Source organism: Sinocyclocheilus rhinocerous, unplaced genomic scaffold, assembly GCF_001515625.1.
Source record: "Sinocyclocheilus rhinocerous isolate Xijiao unplaced genomic scaffold, SAMN03320098_v1.1 scaffold2578, whole genome shotgun sequence".
Taxonomy (NCBI): Eukaryota; Metazoa; Chordata; class Actinopteri; order Cypriniformes; family Cyprinidae; genus Sinocyclocheilus; species Sinocyclocheilus rhinocerous.
This window is the reverse complement of record NW_015643596.1, coordinates 779965-799921: the sequence shown is the minus strand read 5'-3', so window position 1 is coordinate 799921 and position 19957 is coordinate 779965. Positions and strand designations below refer to the sequence as shown.

Here is a 19957-nt window from a genome sequence, read left to right as displayed (position 1 = left end):
ATCATTATATATATATATATATATATATATATATATATACATTTATATACACTGTAATATCTTGGGTTGTGATATTTCTTTTTTTTTATAGATTCAGAAGTGTTCGTGTAGGCTGTGTGCCATGCTAGAGTGTTATTCCACATTATCATATTCACCCAGTGCCGTGTGCTAATATGTTGGTCTTGGCCTGCTCATTGTAAGGAACAGAGGCCAGATTGTCACTCATATTCCTCACCAGGCACTTTTACCCCAGAGTGCTTTCATTCCCTTTGGGGCAAAATGTGCCTCAATCCACCGACTGACTGGGGCAAGAGACTCTGCAGGATTCACTGTTGCAACTGAAACTCTAAAGAACAGTGTCTCAACTGATCAAATAATATGATAAGATTACTATGGCAAAATTAATCTGTCTGTCTGACAGTTCATCACTATTTCTGTCTAATAAGGAGTCAAGAGGAGATGGTGAAATCCGTTAATCATAAGCTTAATGCACCAATTTGTTTTGCAGGTCGCCTCCTACATGAAAGCAGTAAATGACATTTATGACAAAGCTGACTTTGAGGGCATAGAGCTGGTCAACGTCAAAGTGAAATTCCTCACTGTAAGGTCCTTGTTTTGGTCGGGTTTAAACAAAATAGTTACACCTAGTTTTGCCCTTTTTTATTGTCCTGATTGTATTAAGTATGTATATATGTCTGTATGCATGTACGTATTCATTTATTCATTTTGTTGTTTGTTTTTACTATTTATTGTCTCTAACTTTAATTTCATAATATTTATTTACCCGTTTGTTTTTAATTTATTGCCTTGAATTTAAAATAATTTAATTATTTATTTATATATTTTTCTGTTAATTGTTTTAGGTATTTATTGACTCTTAATTTTAGGTTGATTTATTTATTTATTAATTAATGAATTTAATTTATTTCTTTATTCCTTTTTTAATATTTTTTTAATGCCTCTTAACTTTAGATGATTTTATAATATTTATTTCTTTACCCATTTTTTTGTTTTGTTTTTTTTTTCATTTATTTATTGCCTCTTGATTTTAAATAATTTCATAATATTTATTTATATATTCCTTTTTTAATAAATTTTATTGCCTCTTAAATTTAGATTTATTTAACTTCAAACTGAAATTCAAACTTTATTTTGTACTTTTTCACATTTCATTTCTGCCATACAATGTTCTGCTCTCATGCCTCCTGACGTAATTCTTCATCCATGTCAAAGATTTAAATGCACAGCCTGGTATGACATAAAACCGGTTGCTAATTATTTCAGGTGATCAACGAGGAAGATCCCAGCAGTCCCTTGGGCAAGACTCACATTGGGCCTGAGAAGCTGTTGAGTCTGTTTTCCGAGATGAACTGGAGCAACTACTGCCTATCTTATCTCCTGACCAACAGAGACTTCAGCGGGGTTCTTGGTCTGGCCTGGGAAGGAAAAACAGGTAACTTCAGCCCATCCACTCAAGATGGATTGCAACACAAGCCGCCTCAATGACGGCCACAACAAAAATGTCATGTGGAAAAATATTATTATGCTCAATGGTGGGTGACTGGGCTTATGCACCATCTAGGCCTTTGGTATGTGACCTCTGTCCTTGACGCAACATGATATTGAAGCAAAGCTATCTGATAACATCACTCAAACCCTAGACACCCTATTGAAAAATTGTAGTGCGGATGGTGGGGGTCTGGGTGTGGAGTGATGGTCTTTGGGAAGTACTTCTAGGAAAGAATGTGCTCTCATGTAAAATTCAGAGAAACAACCTTCCTGGAAGTTTTTATGTAGTGGCATGTGCTGTGAGAGTTTAATGAAATACAAATGGACAAGTTTGCTAATAACAAACTGCAAGACTTACAATGATTTACAGTAAATGTAAACCAGAATACAGTATAATGCAAGGACGTTTAGGGCCCTTTGAAATGTTTTATTTTTACCCCCCAAATATTCCATTTTATTTTTTCCCAAATTTTTTTCAGATTACATTTTTCTAGATTCTGTTTAAATTGTTAAATTATATTTTAGTACTATAAAAGCATATCTAATTAACTGAAATTTAAACAATTAAACATCAGTTTATTAAATGTTTAACAAAAATACATTTTTAGGTCTCTATAATATGTTTTATATTTTTTTCACATATTCTGTTTTATTTTTCCCAAATTCTTTGTTTTCCAGTTTAATTTTTCTGGTTTCCATTTTAATGTTTTATTTAAATTTTGATGATCTAAAATCATGTCTAATCAATTAAATTCATAAGACTTTAGCAATTTAATAATTTTTTATATAATAATAAGACCCTATTATTTTTTATTTGTATCAAAGTCTGTGTTGTCTGTTTGAATTTATGATTTAATATAAATTTATTATCAAATACTGTGGTAATCAAATGAAGGCATAAAACATTATCAATTTAATTAATATTTTCAAATGTAATCAAATTAAACAATTCCTTTTATTTTTTGACAGTGCTGGACAAAATAAATTTACTTTATTTTGATAAAATTGTTTGATATTGCTATATTGATATTATTATTAAATTAGGAAGGACACTCTACTGCATTGCTTTGGTTTAAAAAAAAGAAATAATTTTTTTTTTTTTTTAACCAAAGCAATAAATGTGTTGTTGGTACATTGTTTGTAGTACCGCCACAAAGCTGACCTCGTAATTAACATTCCTCTCCGCGACACAATTAATGCTGCATTTCGCATGAGCAACTTCCTCTGCATGACAGGACATGACCTTAGCTGTAGCTCCCTTTTAATCTGGACATATGCAACATCCTGAATGTTATAAATGGGACATCTCCTGCCTTTATTGATCAATTCATTTCTCAACCTGGCTGAAAAGACCAGCTTAGACCAGCATGAATTTTCATAGTTCATACTGGTCTAGCTGTAGGACTACCATAGTCATGCAGTCAAGCAGAATGATCCAGCATGATAATGGAACTCTTGCTGGTTAAGCTAGTTAGTTAGGAAGCCCTTAAACTTAAAACTGTAAAACCATTGTGTTCATTAAAATACTGGTCATTAATTTTTTTTAAACAACTCTTCAGTGTTGTATTCTTTCGTGTTGCGCCCTTACCATAGACGCGGCGTAACATGAAATTGGGGGCTCGTCCGGGATCTGATCCCGGGACCTCTCGCACCGAAGCGAGAATCATACTCCTAGAAGCAAGAATCACACCCCTGGAGAGGCCCAATTTCATGTTACGCAACACGAAAGAGTACAACACGGAAGAGTTGTTTAAAAAAAAAAAATTAATGTGTTCAGTATTTTAATGAACACAATGGTTTTACAGTACAACTGGGGAATTTTAGCTTCGGGAGCCAACAAGGCCAAAATAAACAAAAACCAACTAATTCATACTGTATACCTCTAACCACCCTTGTTCACAAAAGAAAAGAAAATAATTACAATTACTTCCCTACCTCCCTATCCAAAAACAATCAATAAAAGGTATCAATAAAAATGGCATCGGTCTGCCTACTTCCCCAGAACGTTATGTACAATTATTTACAAAGGTGAGCAAACAGGTCCAAACAGGGGCAATCCAGAATCAAGGTCAAAGAACATGCGGTGGTCGGTATTACGAATGAGTGGGCTAAGCAAACTAACAAACAATCTCTCACAGGCAAACACTCAAATGAACACACAAAGATACTCAGTCTTTCTAACATGCCTGTAACTAACTAGCAGGGTCAATCAGAGCAAGTGAGCACAAGGCTGATGCAGAAAGTGATGACGGAGGCTTTTATAGGCCGCTAGGAGTCAGCTGACCAGGCAGGGCGTGGCACCAATTAGACTGCAGGAACTAATCTGTCTTTTTCCTGGACCGAGACACACAAACACCTCCCAAAACAAAAGAAAACACAGAAATGGAACAAAAGGGACGTAACATTACAGTCCCAACTTAAGCAAGAAGACCTTACATACGAGTCTGGTGCAATCCAACCGAGCAAACCATCATACCACTGATCCAGTGCTGGTCTTTTTTACAGGGAAATTCACTCATCTAACAACACATTCCTTACATTTTGACCCACAATGACTCTCAGATCTGTCAGTTTCCACAGAGGTAGTGCTTCAAATATGTACACTGGCCTCAATTCGGTTACAGTATCTGAATGTCATCATTGGGATCTCACATGGCCAGTAAACTGAGCACTCATTGTTTTGATTATTATTGTTGGGGTTGGAGGTGCAGGCCACCAGCTGAGATCCTAGAATGTTGCTATGGGATTGACCGCAGCGACTGCTGTGATTGGCTGAGAAAGGGGGTGTGAGTCCACAGCAATGGTGACATGTGACCAGAGAGCTATGCATATTAGACCTCTGTCCCCACCACAAAAACTGGGATAACCGCATTCCTTTTTCCACATTTGCCTCCATGGCGAAACCCTCAAGTGAGGAGATTTCATTAGAGGCACAAGGGTTCCTTCACGCGTATTAGCATTTAACCACCATGCAAATCCAATATCATGTTGCGTTCAGTTCCATGTAGGATGGGCCTTATGTGTAAACTTGTTAATTCAGGCCTTTTTTGGACAAGCATAAAAGCGGCAATGACTTTTTGACTTTTTAGCACCCAAACATGTCAAGAAACTTGATGGATGCTAACACTAACATCCATGGGCGTCGCTAGGCCATTTTTAGGGGGGCTATAGCCCACCTAAAATGACTATTCAGCCCCCCTAAAAATTTTGCGATTAGCTCCATAAACTGTACACGAATTCGTGATCGCCTCAGTCCCCTTTCAATTTCATCTGAACACGGCGGCAGACTTCAACTTTCAGCGCGTTCTTTTTCAATCCGCAGACCGCGGCCGCGCAGAGCAAGAAACCGAGGACAAGGTGTGTGTTTATCGATAGATTGTTATAATATCTGCATCTGCGCAGTTCTTTGACATAAATACGGTTTAAAAAATATCATGGGGGAGCAATCGGTTCCACATCTATACTGTAAAGTTTTCACTGCGCTCACCCCTCATCACACCACAGCTGTTTCCTCCAGTGAAAATGAAGCACATATGAACGAATACTTTATAAAACAATCATGTTGCCATTTTCATTTGAAAATTTAACTTACAATGTAATACATATTCCAGTGCATGTGGCAAAGAGGTTTGCATACTTGAGCTAAGGAAAGAGGGTAGTACTAGAAATACAAACAGTAATATTTTGTGTGTGTACAGTAAACAGGTGTGTGTGTGAGATCATGAAGATTTGTATTTGGCTTATTCAGTTATATGTTATACCTATCTATGCAATACAGTGGGATACAACACTTTTTGGTATATACGTTTAGTATACCACCCCTATTAGTCAAACATTTTTTTAATTTTATTTATATATATATTATACCCTCATTGGGGGCTGAGCCCCCCTAAATTGAAAATCCTAGAATTGCCCCTGCTAACATCTTACAGTTTGGCCCTGGCAAGTTTAATCAAGACATCTGCAAGTCCTACAACAGCCCAAGTCTTTTGGTCTTATTTTGACTGGGCTTGTTGACACTCATTTATTCCATGGTGGAGTGGGCTGAAGGGGTTCTGGGGGCTTTCTGTCAATTGTACTTACCCAACATAACACACTACCCTGCTTTAGCAGCTTGGGGCATTGTAGAGCGGTCAGTTTTTGGTAGGTGGGTGGTGGTTGTAGTATTTCAGTGCATTATGATGTGGACCATATCTACTTTAATGTGTCCTCCCATATTATTTGTCGTATAGTGTTCCTCAGGAATTGCATGTTTTGTAGGCCAAAACTACTAAATGAGTTCGCATTTGAGCACTTCTTGTTTTATACAGAAGTAAATGCTTATTTTTTTTTTTTTATGGGGTTTTGGTTAAATGCCTGAAATAAGGATTAGCACAATCTCATAATATTTTCACATTTTATTCTAAGACATAAAATACAGTAGTGATATGTTTTTAAAGCTTTTACTTGTATTGAAAAAGGCGAGTGCTAACAAGAGTTGTCTGGGACATTAAACATCATAATGCTAAAACGCTAAATTTTTCTCACTAGTCTTGTGAGCCTTGTGTTTATGATTGCACTCTTGCAAACAATTCTAACTCAAACTTTCAGGTAAAATGTTGTTTAAATGAAGACTGAAAGAATTGTCGAAAGCTTAATGATGGTGACATTGAAGTCATGTGACTGTGGTGTAGTTTGTTTATATCCTGCACTTAGCTTTTTACTTCTGGCAATTGTATTTAGATCTCAAATTTCATAAAAGTTGTGCTCATTTGTGAAGATTAATCATGATGAACAAAACTTGCAATGGTGAGGTCACATTAGCGAAACACAAGCTAAATGTGACGAACCCTGAGAATCAAACTTTTGTTGGTCACAGAGCTTTTTTTTTTAGGTTTTTGTTGAGGGAAACAAGGTGATGCAAACTTCTGGGTTGGCTTACACAAATATGTGATTACTTAAGCACTCTATTGGCCTGGCACAATAAACCCTTATGGAAGCTTTGGTCTAAAAATATTCCTCTGGTGTTAGGTCGTGTTTACTTTCCCAGCTTTTAAATATTTCTCTAATCTTCACTATTGTGGTTGGTTCTGAACTTTTACTTATTGTTTTGAACAGTCATGATGGCTGCTCTCAAATGACTGTGTTGTGGTGCAAATCAACAGCCTCATGCCCTAAAAACCTTGTGACAAAAATGGCTCCATGCAAGTCTAGTGGAAAAAGAACCTGATATAGCAACTGTAAAAGGCAACGACATCCCCGAGGCACCGTCCTGGCCACCTTGCATGTTGTTGAAAGAGCTCAACGTTCTGTAAAGATGCCTCTGACCTAGAGTACACCGGAGTAAATGGTTCATCTTCATTTAATTTGGCTCTCTTCCTAGTCAGTTGGAATGAGTAAGCTCTGCCATGTAATGCATTTATACTCCATTAATTGAATATAACACAGTTATTTTAATGTGTTTGTCAGGACAACACTATTGTCCTTCCAATAGCAATATTGGCAGTTAGACTTGATCGGCAAGACCTTAAAATTTCAAAGCGTAGAATATTTCTTAGTTGCATTAGGAATTTTTTTTAGATTTGCATTTGAAAGTTCCTGTGTTTGTGAATATTTGAACCACAGTGACAAATGACTCCGCAATTCCAAAAATGAAGACCTATTCCTCATGTGATGATGAGAGCCATAAATAAGAGACAGATGACGACCATAAAGCCTCTATAAACCCACAGTTCACATGTTTTATGTGAGCCAGTTTATCCAACCTCAGTGAATGGTTCTTGTAAATTTTCCACAGAAAGGCATAAAAAACGCGAACTCGATGTTTTGGGTCTGAACACAAATCTCACAACTGAGGAGCCATAAGCCTGACTTTTTTTTTTTTTGACGGACTAAAAGTTCATAGCCTGGTTTAAAACTATCCAGGACTTTGGACTTTGATGGACAGGCTGATCTTGACCAACTACAAGTCTAACCCCTCTTACCACCCACCAGTAGACTTTAGTCAGCAATTATGTAATTGGTTAGTCCTGTGGGAAAAAGACCAGCTGTTTGTGATCAGCAGTAAAATTGTCTGTTGGCATTATATGAGCTTGAAACCAAGGGGAGCTCATATGAAAAAAAAAATAGGCAACTCTGCTAGGGGTTCTTCTCCCTCTCTACAGTATGTAAAGCATGACATGAGATAGCTTGGCCAACTGACACATCCATTCCCAGGAGACACGGTACCTTTACCCTGAACCTATAATCAAGGGAGCTAACTTAGAGTTTTTTGTATTAAAATATGAATTTAAACTCGTGAGAAATGTCCCAAGTAAATTTAATCTTTGTTCAATATTAAAATAAAATGTTCATTATTGTGGCCTGATGTGTTTTTAGTTTGAATCTAATTTCAAATAGTCTCTTCTCTGATTCTTAGATAACTGGGGAGGAATCTGCTCTGAAATGATTTTGAAGGGTGGTCGCAATTCCAGCCATAACACAGGTCTAATCACTCTTCAGAACTATGGCTACTACCTTTCTCCCAAACATGTGCACCTGACCTTCGCCCATGAGTTGGGCCATAGTCTTGGAGCCCCTGTAAGTCTGATTCCTTTCACAGACAAACCTGTCGGTTTTTAATTAAAAGTTAAAGCCAACAACTGACACATGCATGAATGATTAACACTGGGTTTGCAAACCAAATATGGCTGCAATCTTGATTGGCGTCGTTTGTTTAGAAAATGCATGCTACTACACTGTTGCCAAATGCTAGTTTATTTTTGTTTGATTGCAGGCTTTAGAGTAGCATGTCACGCTATAGAACACAGATACCTTTCAGTGATTGGTGACCTTTTCCAGCTGTAGCAGCCATGCTCTTCACACTTCCTAGGGCTCTTTGGCAGATTAGTTCTGCTCTGTCCACCTCCCCATTACATGTTTAGTCACATTTGACAGCTGAGGGCTGACAAGCATGGCTCATTGTTTCCAGACTGAATTTGGGATGCAGAGTAGATCAGAGGATCCACATCACCTGTGATTTATGAGGAGGCCTGGGAAAGGGGCCAGTGGCCTTCGGTCCACTTATCTCATTTCACTTCTGGAGGCTTTAATGTGCTGCAGAGTTTCTGTGAATGAAAAGCAACACAACACTAGTGCATAAATTGTATACCTGCTGCTACTTCCTAGACATGGAAATATAGAAATTAATTAACGGCAGCAAGTAAATTACTTGTATTACTTCGGCGAATAACTATATAGTATTAAAAATAAATGCTTGTACAATTGTTGTTGCAACTGTTTAATTGGTCCCCAATGGAGAACACCAACTAACTAGTAGCCCCCAGATAATTTTAGTCTGAGACTCCCGATCTACATTTTACTTCATGCATCATATATTCTGTGGCAGCACGATGAGGGTTCTGACTGTGGAGGCCTGGAGATCACCGATGGCAAAGGCAGGTTCTTGATGTTCCCTCAAGCCTCATACAAGATTGAGGAGAACAGCGACAAGTTCTCCCCCCTGCAGCCTGCGACAGATGAGTCACATTCTGAATATCAGTAAGGACAAATGCTTTGTAGGTAAGACGTCTGAACAGATTCTGGGATGGGATAGATACGCTAATGAACATTAACTTGTCTCAGTCCTACATCTCTCCCACAATGAGCCCTATCTCCATTGCCGAGGTAAACTTACTGACTGAAGATGTACCTGTTTTGTTTTGGCAGTTAGTGAGCAGCCCATTTGTGGAAACCGTATCGTAGAAGAGGGGGAAGAATGTGACGTGGGCCATGATGAAAGTGATCCATGCTGTTACAGCTCGAAGGAACCTGCAGGCGTTGAATGTCGACTGAAGCCTGACAAACAATGCAGGTTTGCATCAGTCCATTTTGTGTCAGAATGACCCATGGACTTTTTGGACAAATGAAATTTCTTCACTATAAATAGCACCCTCAATCCTTGCGGTCCATGAGTCCATGCCTTGGTGACGTAATGTCAAATCAACTGTTGGTTAGTAGACCACTGTTAAGACCTCAACAATGCGGGTGTTCCAGAATAATGTATCGATGGTGCTTGGGGTGCTAGTGAGTTCCCTTTTGAGTCTTTGAATGACAAACAGGTTATACCTTACATCAGGAGTGTCCAGTCCTGCTCCTGGAATTGCCATCTAGATGAATAGTTTAGCTCAATCACGATTATTTTAAACATCAAAGCAGGTGAGTTTATGGTAGGTGAGTCAAATTGATTATGGTTCTTCGGGTCCATCAAACCTACCTTCTTGAAGACGATCATTGGTAACCGTTTACCTTGTATCTGTCTCAGTCCTAGCCAGGGTCTGTGCTGCAGCTCCCATTGTGTCTTCAAGGAAGCTGGGCTGATGTGTGAACGCCAATCTGAGTGTCGCAACCGAAGTGTATGCACCGGTTCCTCTGCTGTATGTCCAGAACCCGCCGCCAAGCCAGACATGACAATATGCAGTGATGGTACACGTGTTTGTTTTGATGGGGTATGTTCAACAGTGACAATCATTTTTTTATTTTTTTACTATGTACTATTTGCATCCCAAATTCAGTCTGGAAACAATGAGCCATGCTTGTCAGCCCTCAGCTGTCAAATGTGACTAAACATGTAATGGGGAGGTGGACAGAGCAGAACTAATCTGCCAAAGAGCCCTAGGAAGTGTGAAGAGCATGGCTGCTACAGCTGGAAAAGGTCACCAATCACTGAAAGGTATCTGTGTTCTATAGCGTGACTTTGGATTGCAATCTTCAGAACTAGCTGTCTGCATTTTGTAATTGATGAAATCTGATCTGTTTGTTTCAGTCCAGTGTAATCCATATTCAGTGTATCTATATATTTACATTGGTATCTGATTAGACCATTCAGACTCAGACACATCCAGATTTGGCTGTAGTTTGGATCGCGTTTGTCAAAATCAGATTTCATTCATTTTTCTGCTATTCAAAATACAAAAAAACTGTATTTGAGTTCTACAAAAGCACATATAATATGTAATACAAATATGTGATTTAGTTGAAAACAGACTTTTCCTGAGCCAAAGTCCAAAAAACATTACATATTGCCATAAATAACATATACATTTGTGTGAAGAAGAAATTAAAAGACGAGAAACCAAAATGATTGCTCTTGTGGGACGTCTTATGATTAATATACTATGTGGTTGGGAACTGAACACATTGAATCATTTAGGCTTAATGAGCATAGTAATCATGCAAATTGGGTATATTTTGCCTATTATCCTATCACACAATGTGACGTCTTCTTTAACCAGTGTCTTGTGGCTTGATGTCACAGGAATGTGGCCTGTCTCTCTGCGCATTGTATGACATGGTGCAATGTGACTGCCTGGGAGAGAACAGGATGGAGATGTGCCACATGTGCTGCCAGCAGAGAGGTAACCACAATGTTCCGCCACAACAGAATGTGTTTACTGCTCCAAATAAATTAGATGCATAAAAAGCCATTTGTTTTAACGAACCGTTTGCGCTGATATTACTACTCCATAAAATTGTAAATAGAGTGCACATGTTCTTGTATCCGACTTGAATTTTTCTACTTTGGTATTTTCTCTCCATAGATAAACCTAATACCTGCGCAAGCACCACTTCTTCGGTTCTTTTGCACTACTTTAGTGGGAAACGTGTGGCTTTGGTTCCTGGGGCGCCCTGCTCTGGAAACCGAGGTTACTGTGACAGGTTCAAAGTGTGCCGAATCCTAGACGCAGACGGCCCAATTGCAAGGCTTAAGAATTCTTTCCTGAATCTGGATGAGTTTGATGACCTGGCTGGTTGGATGAAGGTTTGTTGTTCGCATTTGGTCTAATATAGTATGCTACCATCTTCCTTTTTTGCCTTTACTGCAGAGATGGCCTCACTAGTCTTGTGTAAAATAGTAGGACTTACAGTAGCTTTAACATTTGTCAATTTCCAAGGATACATATTTTGGGCACCTAAACCAATATGGAACAGCCCAGAGCACCCTAACTGCATAACAGCAAACTAAAAACTTTCTAGTGTCTAGTTTGCTATTATTTGAAACTTCTCTCTTTTTTGCAGGCTTATTGGTGGGCGATACTTCTAGGTATTCTCACCATTTCAGCAGTAATGGCCGGAACTATCTGTGTTTTTGGACAGCCACTTGAGATTGATGACGACAGGTAAACATCTCTCCACTTGGGGCCTTCCAGCTGGCAAAAAACACTCCCTGCAAGCAAGAAAACATGACTTTTGAGGCAACTTATGAATGTTCAAAACATCTGACTGACATTAAAGGTTGTCCAGATGCACAGCTGAGAGTCAACTGCATCTGTACAAACATGATTTGAGTTTACTTCGCCTCTTCCAGCCATGTGTCTCACACCATTGGTCATTACAGTTATTTGAACTCCACTGCTGATTTGAGAATTGAATACTGTACAGCTTTTCAACTATAAATCATTGTGCTCTCAGTAACTTTGTACACAATGTCACCTACGTTTATTTCAAAGAAATCCAAGAACATGACATTCCGATTTTGAGAAAACCGGATTATCTCAATGACAACAGATGGCTATAGATTCATGGAAATCGAACATAGACAGCATGTTTTTGGGAATGGCACAATAAAAATACAGTACATGTTAACCTGTGAATGGCTTATTTATGGTTGTCTCTGCACATTTGTTTCCTCCGGAAATCACAGGTTCAGAACGATATCAGCAAGGTTCAAATTTAGTGTTGCGCAAACTTTTGGCTATGAGGAGTGATATCGCGACATCACTTTTGTTGGATTTGCTGTCACGATTTTATCTCTTCATGTCATCCTTGAGGTGGTTACCATGATAAGCACTAAGAACTAAGTTACATTTAAGCTTGAATGGATTAAAAAAAAAAGTCAAGAACTATTTAACAGGACATGTAAAATAGTTAATTTGTGTATAATGAGTATATGTGCACCAAGAAATTAGGGGGAAAAAGCTAAATAAAACATTCAAGTTCAGATTTCAAGACATTTAAAAACGCATATGTTTAGCTCAAAGATATAATTTATTATTATTATTTTATTATTATTATTATCATCATTTTTTAAACAAATTTACAGCTATGTACAGTCCATTTAATTGATGTACATCACATTATTTTTCATAAGAACATTTTTAAATGTTGTAGCAGTTTGTAAGATGCAGTAGACAGATTAAATGTCATTTACAGTATGTTTTATGCAGTATTTTTTATGCTTGGGTAAGTCGATTATCTATTTAAAGTGCAAAGACATATACCAATAACAAAACATTCAACACAAAGTAAATGTTTCATTTATGTGTTCATATGACTTTTTAGATTATTAAGTTACTGCAGTTATTATTTATTTGGTCTTTAACATGCTTTCTTTTTGTAATTGTTCCTTTTGCCCAAACAACATACAAAAACATTAAAGATTTTAAGCAATGATGTTAATGTAAATGTTTAAATTTCCCTCAGAGAAAACATACCCTATAGAAACGTTATCCATGTTTACAGATAATTCAGTCAAAAATCAACCAATGTGTTTTACCTAATAATATTTAATCTGGACGTGCTGAAGACAAGAGCCGTTGGAATTCTTATAATGTGACTTCATTTTAGTGAAATATTGTGGGCTAAAAGGTCCATTGCTTGTTGCCAATAGTGTAGCAATGCCCAAACAGATATAACTTTAAAACCAAGCAGCTTTCTGTTGGGTAAGACGGTGAATTCGCCAGACTAACTTGAACCTGTTCTGAAATATCCGTGTGGAAATATTTTGATATTCCCATTTGCGTGGAATGCTATTAAAGTGACTGGATTTTGCCCACGAAAATTTGCCAAAACAACGATAGGCTAAATGTGACTGGATAAAGTGACAATAACGTAAAAATTGTAGCATATAATTTCACCCAAAACGCTTAAATTATTTTAAAGACAGAACAGATAATGTTAGACAATGCTTGAACAGTGTTTGCTGTTAGCCAGAAGCATCATCATTACAAATAATAATAAAATGAATTAACTAAAGACTTAATTCAAACACAAATCCAGTATTATTTAATACAATTAATCACATTTCAAGGCTTTTCAAGCCTATGGCTTACCCTAGTACAAAAGTTCACAATCTATTTGCATGAATCACATTCATAGCAACACATTACATATTGAATACAGTACTGTCAGTGCAGTTGCAGTCTTAATAACAGCTGTATAAATACATTTGTTGAATTGCTTCATTAAAAAATCACTTGTAAATATTTCCATTGGCTCTTCAATTGAAGCCTGTGTTGGAACAAAGAAAACCGCAGTTATTAGAAATATTTTAAATTAAATGTGAAGATATTAGCCTAATTATAGTATGCTATTGTCACCTTTTAGATAAAGACCTTCAAGGCTTCTTGCATTTCACAAATACAACGTCCTGAGCTGAACTTCCCATTTGTGGATCTTTCAAGCACAACACAATTCTAAAAAAAGAAAGAATGACAGCACTTAAAAGTGTGTGAATGTCAATGCTTAAAAAATAAAACATCAAATCAAGTGGCTTTAATTATAGTAGTTTAATTATAATAAAGAAAGCAAACTTTTAGAAACATTTCACAAAAATGAGTTTGAAATGATAAAACAGTAGATATGTTCAAAATTATGTTCTGGTAGCGAAATGTTGGTAGTTCATTAATGTGATGAACTACACCTGGTGTTACTCTGCTATAGAACTCCTGTGTGAACTTGAGGAGAACTGACTTTCTTGAGACCAATTCATTGAAGTCACTGAGCAAAAATGGCTCAGAAATGTGAATTTGAAGCGTATGAAAGCTTTTTATGTTCACTATATCTAGTAAAAATGTTAGAAACATACTTCTTTTGTGTCTCCCCGGCTCTGACTCTGATTTTATGGACCTGTACGCCAGAATTCACAGAATCTCCATACCACCACGAGGAGAGCAGAGAGAGTAAAGAGGGTGTGGACTCCTCCAACTTAAACTTCAGCATCAGAAGATCTCCAATGTCCTTCTCGGTTACCACAAGGAATGAGTACGTTTTATTAGCGGCGATCTTCTCCTGTCTGCTTGATGAAGTTAGTAAAGATAGTTAGCAAATGGAATTTGACTGGTATGCTAACTATATAGTCATCTTTAAAAGATATAATTACTGATTACTCACACGTTCAACTTGAGAGCTTCTGCTTCGTCATTGGTACCGTAAAGTGAGACTGTCAGTGCTGGCTCCATCGCTAATTGATTTAATTTACCAAGGAAGTTGATTTTCAGCTGATAGTGGAAAACTGAAAATAAAAAAATGACCAACCAGGGTTATTATCGTAAACTAAGACCATTAAAACAAAAAAACTTAATATAAAATATAAAAAAACATATTTCAGCTAAACTACCAAGGCAACATTTCAAATTTTCGTACTAAAATGACTAAAACAACAACAACAAAAAAAACTAAAAAGTAAGGGTACATTTAAACGACAATAACATACTTCAAAATGGAAATTTTTTCCTTTGCATTTTTGAAAAATTCACGTACAGATGACAAAATTGTCAAAATGTTCCTTGTCGACACGAATCCGCAAAAATGACTAAAAATGCTGTATTATTCATGCCAGGCCAGTAGAAACCCATTTTCAAAAGTTTGTTGTTTAAAGGCACAATATGTAATTTTAGAAAGTTCTGTTATAATGCTACTCTGTGCGGTCGTCACCTGTCTATTAAAACGCACAACATATTAAAGCGTTTTTGGTGTTTCCATGTCATGTTTTCTACAAAACCGGAAATCGAGGGGTTATGACGTCATTGTCAGGCGACATAATGACACTATGGACACGGTCCGTGTCGCTAGTTAAAATTGCTTATTTCTCTGGATTTAAACATTCTTCGAAACATTTGGGATAATGTAAGTACACAAGTCAGCAAAATATATTACACTGTTCTAGTGGTTTTTGGATATTTTAATAAAAAAGTCTTACATATTGTGCCTTTAAGTTCCTCAAAACACCATTGTCATCTAAATGAAAATGGTATTGTCTAAACGCCCGCTAAAGCTTTCTAAAAACTATATAGACATATTAATAAAACACAACAAAATTATTGTTTAAATTACTGTTTAAAAATTCCTCCTCTGAAACTTGACACTGACCTCTGAATGGCATGGAGCCTCGTGTCTTGACGAACATCTTGGCGCTTCTTGCCTTACGGACTTTGCTGGCGTCGTAGCCCACGGTGTTGCAGCGGTTCTTGTGACACTGGAGGCACATGCCGCGGTCGAACATGTCATTGCTCCCACAGCTGTACGCTCTGCTAGCTTCTTCCTCATTCAGCAGGGAGTCGATGAACAGGTGGACAGACCTCTCATGCTCACATCTGATGGCATTATTTATGATGGCTAAGGGTATTAATAACATAATTTATATGATTTTAAACTTTTTTTTAAATATGATCTTTTTAGTCATATAAGTCAATAACCTGGTTTTTACCAGAGATGAACGATTTAATTGTAGAAAGGTTGTAGCAGGTTTTAATGTAAGTTGCCAAAACAGATTAGAAATCCAGATCACGAAAAAATGTGACAATTTCACAACCTACTCCTGATACACAACTAATCTCTTTTCATCTTTGGGAAAGTTACAAATAACAGGCATTTCTAGAAAATGTGTGCCAGTGCAAAATGCAATATTTTATTCATAGCAACATTCATAGCATTGTTACGATAAATCAGCATTTATTATTAGAAATGTAATTAAAAAAATTATAATTATATTAATTGTATTATTTTTAAGTGATAAAAAATGTTATTAAAAATGTGTGTCTAAGTCAATTTTAACATTCATACTTTAATTTATATTAATTCTATTATTTTTTAATATATTTTAATGACTGCTTATTATGTATTGTTTTGAAACATTTTTAGTGTTGTTCAGATTTATCATTAATCAGTATTTATTTTATTAAAAATAATTCAATAGGTTATAATTTATTATATTAGTTGTATTATTATTATTTTTTTTGCTTATTATGTATTGTTTTGAAACATTTTTAGTGTTGTTCAGATTTATCATTAATCAGTATTTATTTTATTAAAAATAAGAATTCATTAAATAGGTTATAATTTATTATATTAGTTGTATTATTATATATATTTTTTAAAATATATACAATGTTTAATACATAAAAAAGATTAAAATATTTAATATTTTAAAACACATATGTTTTTATATTAAATAATATATATCAAATTTCTATGATGCTACAATCTTCTTTCAACAATAAACAATTCAACAACCAGTGGCCCCATGTGCATGTATGCTTGCATTCTCTTCCCACATATTTTGGAAATATTTAGGAAATATTGGGGTAAATGGTGAGGAAACATATAGATGTCATTGTGAAAAGTGCTATACAAATACATTTGAATTTAATTGAATATCCCAGATAAGGGTCTTTACCAAGTATTCCATAACTGGCAATTTTCTCTAGAGCTCCTCTCAAGTTGCAGCCAGGCTGGAAGCTTCCTCCATTAGGGTATATATCCACATGGCCGATCGGCTGCTCGATACCGATACTGAGACCCAGAGAACCTCGAGTGAATGTGTGAAGGACATCCACAAAATGGGCATCATCTGGGGACAGCTGTCCGTGGGCGTGGACCCCTTCAAAGTCTGGTCCAGCTGGGTCTAGACCTGCAAACAATTGTCCCATATGTTGTGTTTAAGACCTGTTCTAAGATTTATTTCCAAAAGAACGCCAATTAACCTACCCGTGATTCGTCCAACTTTATTGGTTGCATGACTTCCTGCAAAACCTGCAACGTGGGCGCCAAGACTGTAGCCAAGGAGGTGCAACTTCTCCAAAGGAACGTTGGCAGACTCCTTATGAATTCAACATGGGCACAATAATGCCAATTAAAAACCTAGAATAGCAGTATGCGTAATTTGATTTGATTTGATTTGCTAACACAAACCTCTAACCAGTCTATGAAGAGCCCGATCTCTTGTCCCACCATCTTCGTGTTTTGTGCTGCCACCACATAATAGTTCTGCGCCATGTCCAACCAGTCCACAACAATGACGTTAGCATCCTTCTCCCTGTTATAAAGTGCGGCAACCAGTTTCTCAACCCAGCTCTCAAACAATCCACTTACCTAGAGGAAAAGAGCTAATTTAACACTAACATATGGGACAGTTTGAAAAAGAATCAGCTGAATTTATTGAATGTTTGTAACCGTTGCTTTACCGTCCACCCATGAATGACCAAAAAGGTTTTTGAAGTGTTTTTGAAGTTGCAGCTGCTGAGAGTCTCTGGTTTGCCACGCACAATGTAACACACATCATCATCTGGTTGAGACGGGTTTCTCAGAGAAAACTTGACATTGGCTTTGTTGACATCTGACAGGTCCCTTAGATCCTCCAGGAAATTATCTATGTAAAGATGATGGCCATTCAAAAAATTATATATTACTATTAAAATGTACTTTAAATAAAATACATTAAAATACATAGTCAACTTAGAATTCAATATCAAATAAAAAGTACAATATTTTTGTATAATTTTAAAATACATTTATTTTATTAAAAATTCTAGAAAACGGAGTATAATTTTGGATGTAAAGATATATTAAGATATAATATTAAAATAAGATTGTTGTAAATTATTGTTATTAATTATAATTAAAAACCTATTAAATCCAATTAAAAATAACATTTGAATGGAAGGCATTAGTAATTGACAACCTCACATTTTTTCTTTGTAATTAAAATATATATATTTTTAATAATATTTAAGTTCAAATAATATATACATAATATGAAATAAAATATGGAACAATAAAAATTAGGTTTAAGATGTGACAGCCTACTTGGCATTCTTAATAAAACAGGTTACGGGAGGACAATAAATATTTCCATAGTTCAGCTCAGCTGACAGGTGGGTGGCGCCATAATATCCTTATTATACACTATTATCACACCTTTAATTGATGCGACATCAGATTGCACTCTGAAGATTACCTTGTGATGAGTAGCCTATGAACTTGAAATGTACTTTTAAGGAATCCTCTTAAAACAACATAAAACATCATCTAACATTCAGCTGACTCGAAGAAATGAGAAATAAATGGCCACTGGCGGCTTCTACAGGTTAATTCATGGATTTAAAAGCTCAGACAGATGCCGGATATTACAATTTTCCCATCATAAATGCAGAATTTGCCGTAGGAATTGAAAACAGAGACATTAAAAATGAAAGAATCGCGTCGCGTCCAAATAAAATAGCGCCTCAGGTTACCCGAATCCATTTCTCACGGCGCATCAAGAAACATTTCAAACATCCTTACCAAAGAGTTCGTTCGAGAAGATTTCTTTCTCCAGAGCAGCGACGAACAGACCAGTGAAGCTTAATACGAGCCACGAAACGCATTGGAATGACAAAATGTTCATGTCTTTTCTGCGTAAACTTTGGGCGCTTGTGATCCTCACCTTTTTGCCTGCTATAACATATACTGAGAAAAGAAAATATTCGCAAACTCCTGGAGCTGCTTGAATACTCGCTCATGAAATCTGAGCCTCAGACTTCAGTTAAGTTTCTAAATAGCACTAGTAAGAACCATTGGTCTCAGCCCACAGGCGGGGTAATACGGTCACACATGTGTTTAGGACTTAGTCAAGAGCTGTGTATCACGAGGTTCTTTACCATAATAAAACATGCAGTTTTCAGCTTGAACTGACATTTTTACGCAAATATGAAAATTATGTTATCATTTACTCACCCTCAGATCGAGGTTTTGTCAATATTCATGAAAAACATTAATATTCAACATGGAGGAGAGAGAAGTAAAGTCTCTTTACTTGACATTTGAGAGAACAAAGAATCACAATTCATTATGTGCCAATACCCTCAATGCTCTTAGCTCTTTGCATGCATTGTGTAATAGTCATCCCGTAACACTCAGACCCTGCCAAAACTCTCAATGACACCTACACTGTGGTCATTCCTTCCATTTGTTATAACAAAGACAAGGCACCAGAATTGCTGCTTTCATCCAAAATATTCTTAGAGAACAAAAACATAACTAATAACCTGTCACATGCTCTTTAGCAGATGGAAACCCTTCTAGAAACCATTGTCCACCATACAAGAACTCAGAGCTCGAATAAAATTTCTAAGAAGAATTAGAAAGTGATAAATCAAAATCAGATTTAAATCTCCATATCTTATGCTTTTATTCCTTAATGTGATGAACTGGCAGAAGTAGGGTATATTCCAAAAATTCAATGCTGAAATTTCACAACAGTCTTGCAGGAGGTTCTGACTAATGAAAGTATCAGAATGTTGTATTTTTATTCCAAGAACTTGTTCTTCCACGAAAAAGGGGAGGGGATCTTAAAGGGGTCATATGATGCGATTTCAAGTTTTCCTTTCTCTTTGGAGTGTTACAAGCTCTTGGTGCATAAAGAAGATCTGTAAAGTTGCAAAGACTAAAGTCT

At 36.4% G+C, this 19957-nt stretch overlaps 1 protein-coding gene and 1 pseudogene across 1 annotated transcript; one reads left to right on the top strand and one right to left on the bottom strand.

Annotated features, from left to right (window-relative positions):
- LOC107757453 (disintegrin and metalloproteinase domain-containing protein 10-like) overlaps positions 1-12111 on the top strand; it is an 18591-nt pseudogene extending 6480 nt beyond the window's left edge.
- Positions 12112-13465: 1354 nt separating this feature from the next.
- Positions 13466-19018, bottom strand: LOC107757476 (lipoprotein lipase-like). The gene is made up of 10 exons (XM_016574949.1): positions 18808-19018; positions 17709-17893; positions 17437-17616; positions 17233-17344; positions 16922-17155; positions 15616-15861; positions 14638-14758; positions 14333-14539; positions 13845-13940; positions 13466-13755 (listed from the first exon to the last, which is right to left on the bottom strand). Exons 1-9 carry the CDS (start codon positions 18908-18910, stop codon positions 13862-13864), a joined length of 1467 nt encoding a protein of 488 aa, XP_016430435.1. The 5' UTR covers positions 18911-19018; the 3' UTR covers positions 13466-13755; positions 13845-13861.
- Positions 19019-19957: the final 939 nt, after the last annotated feature.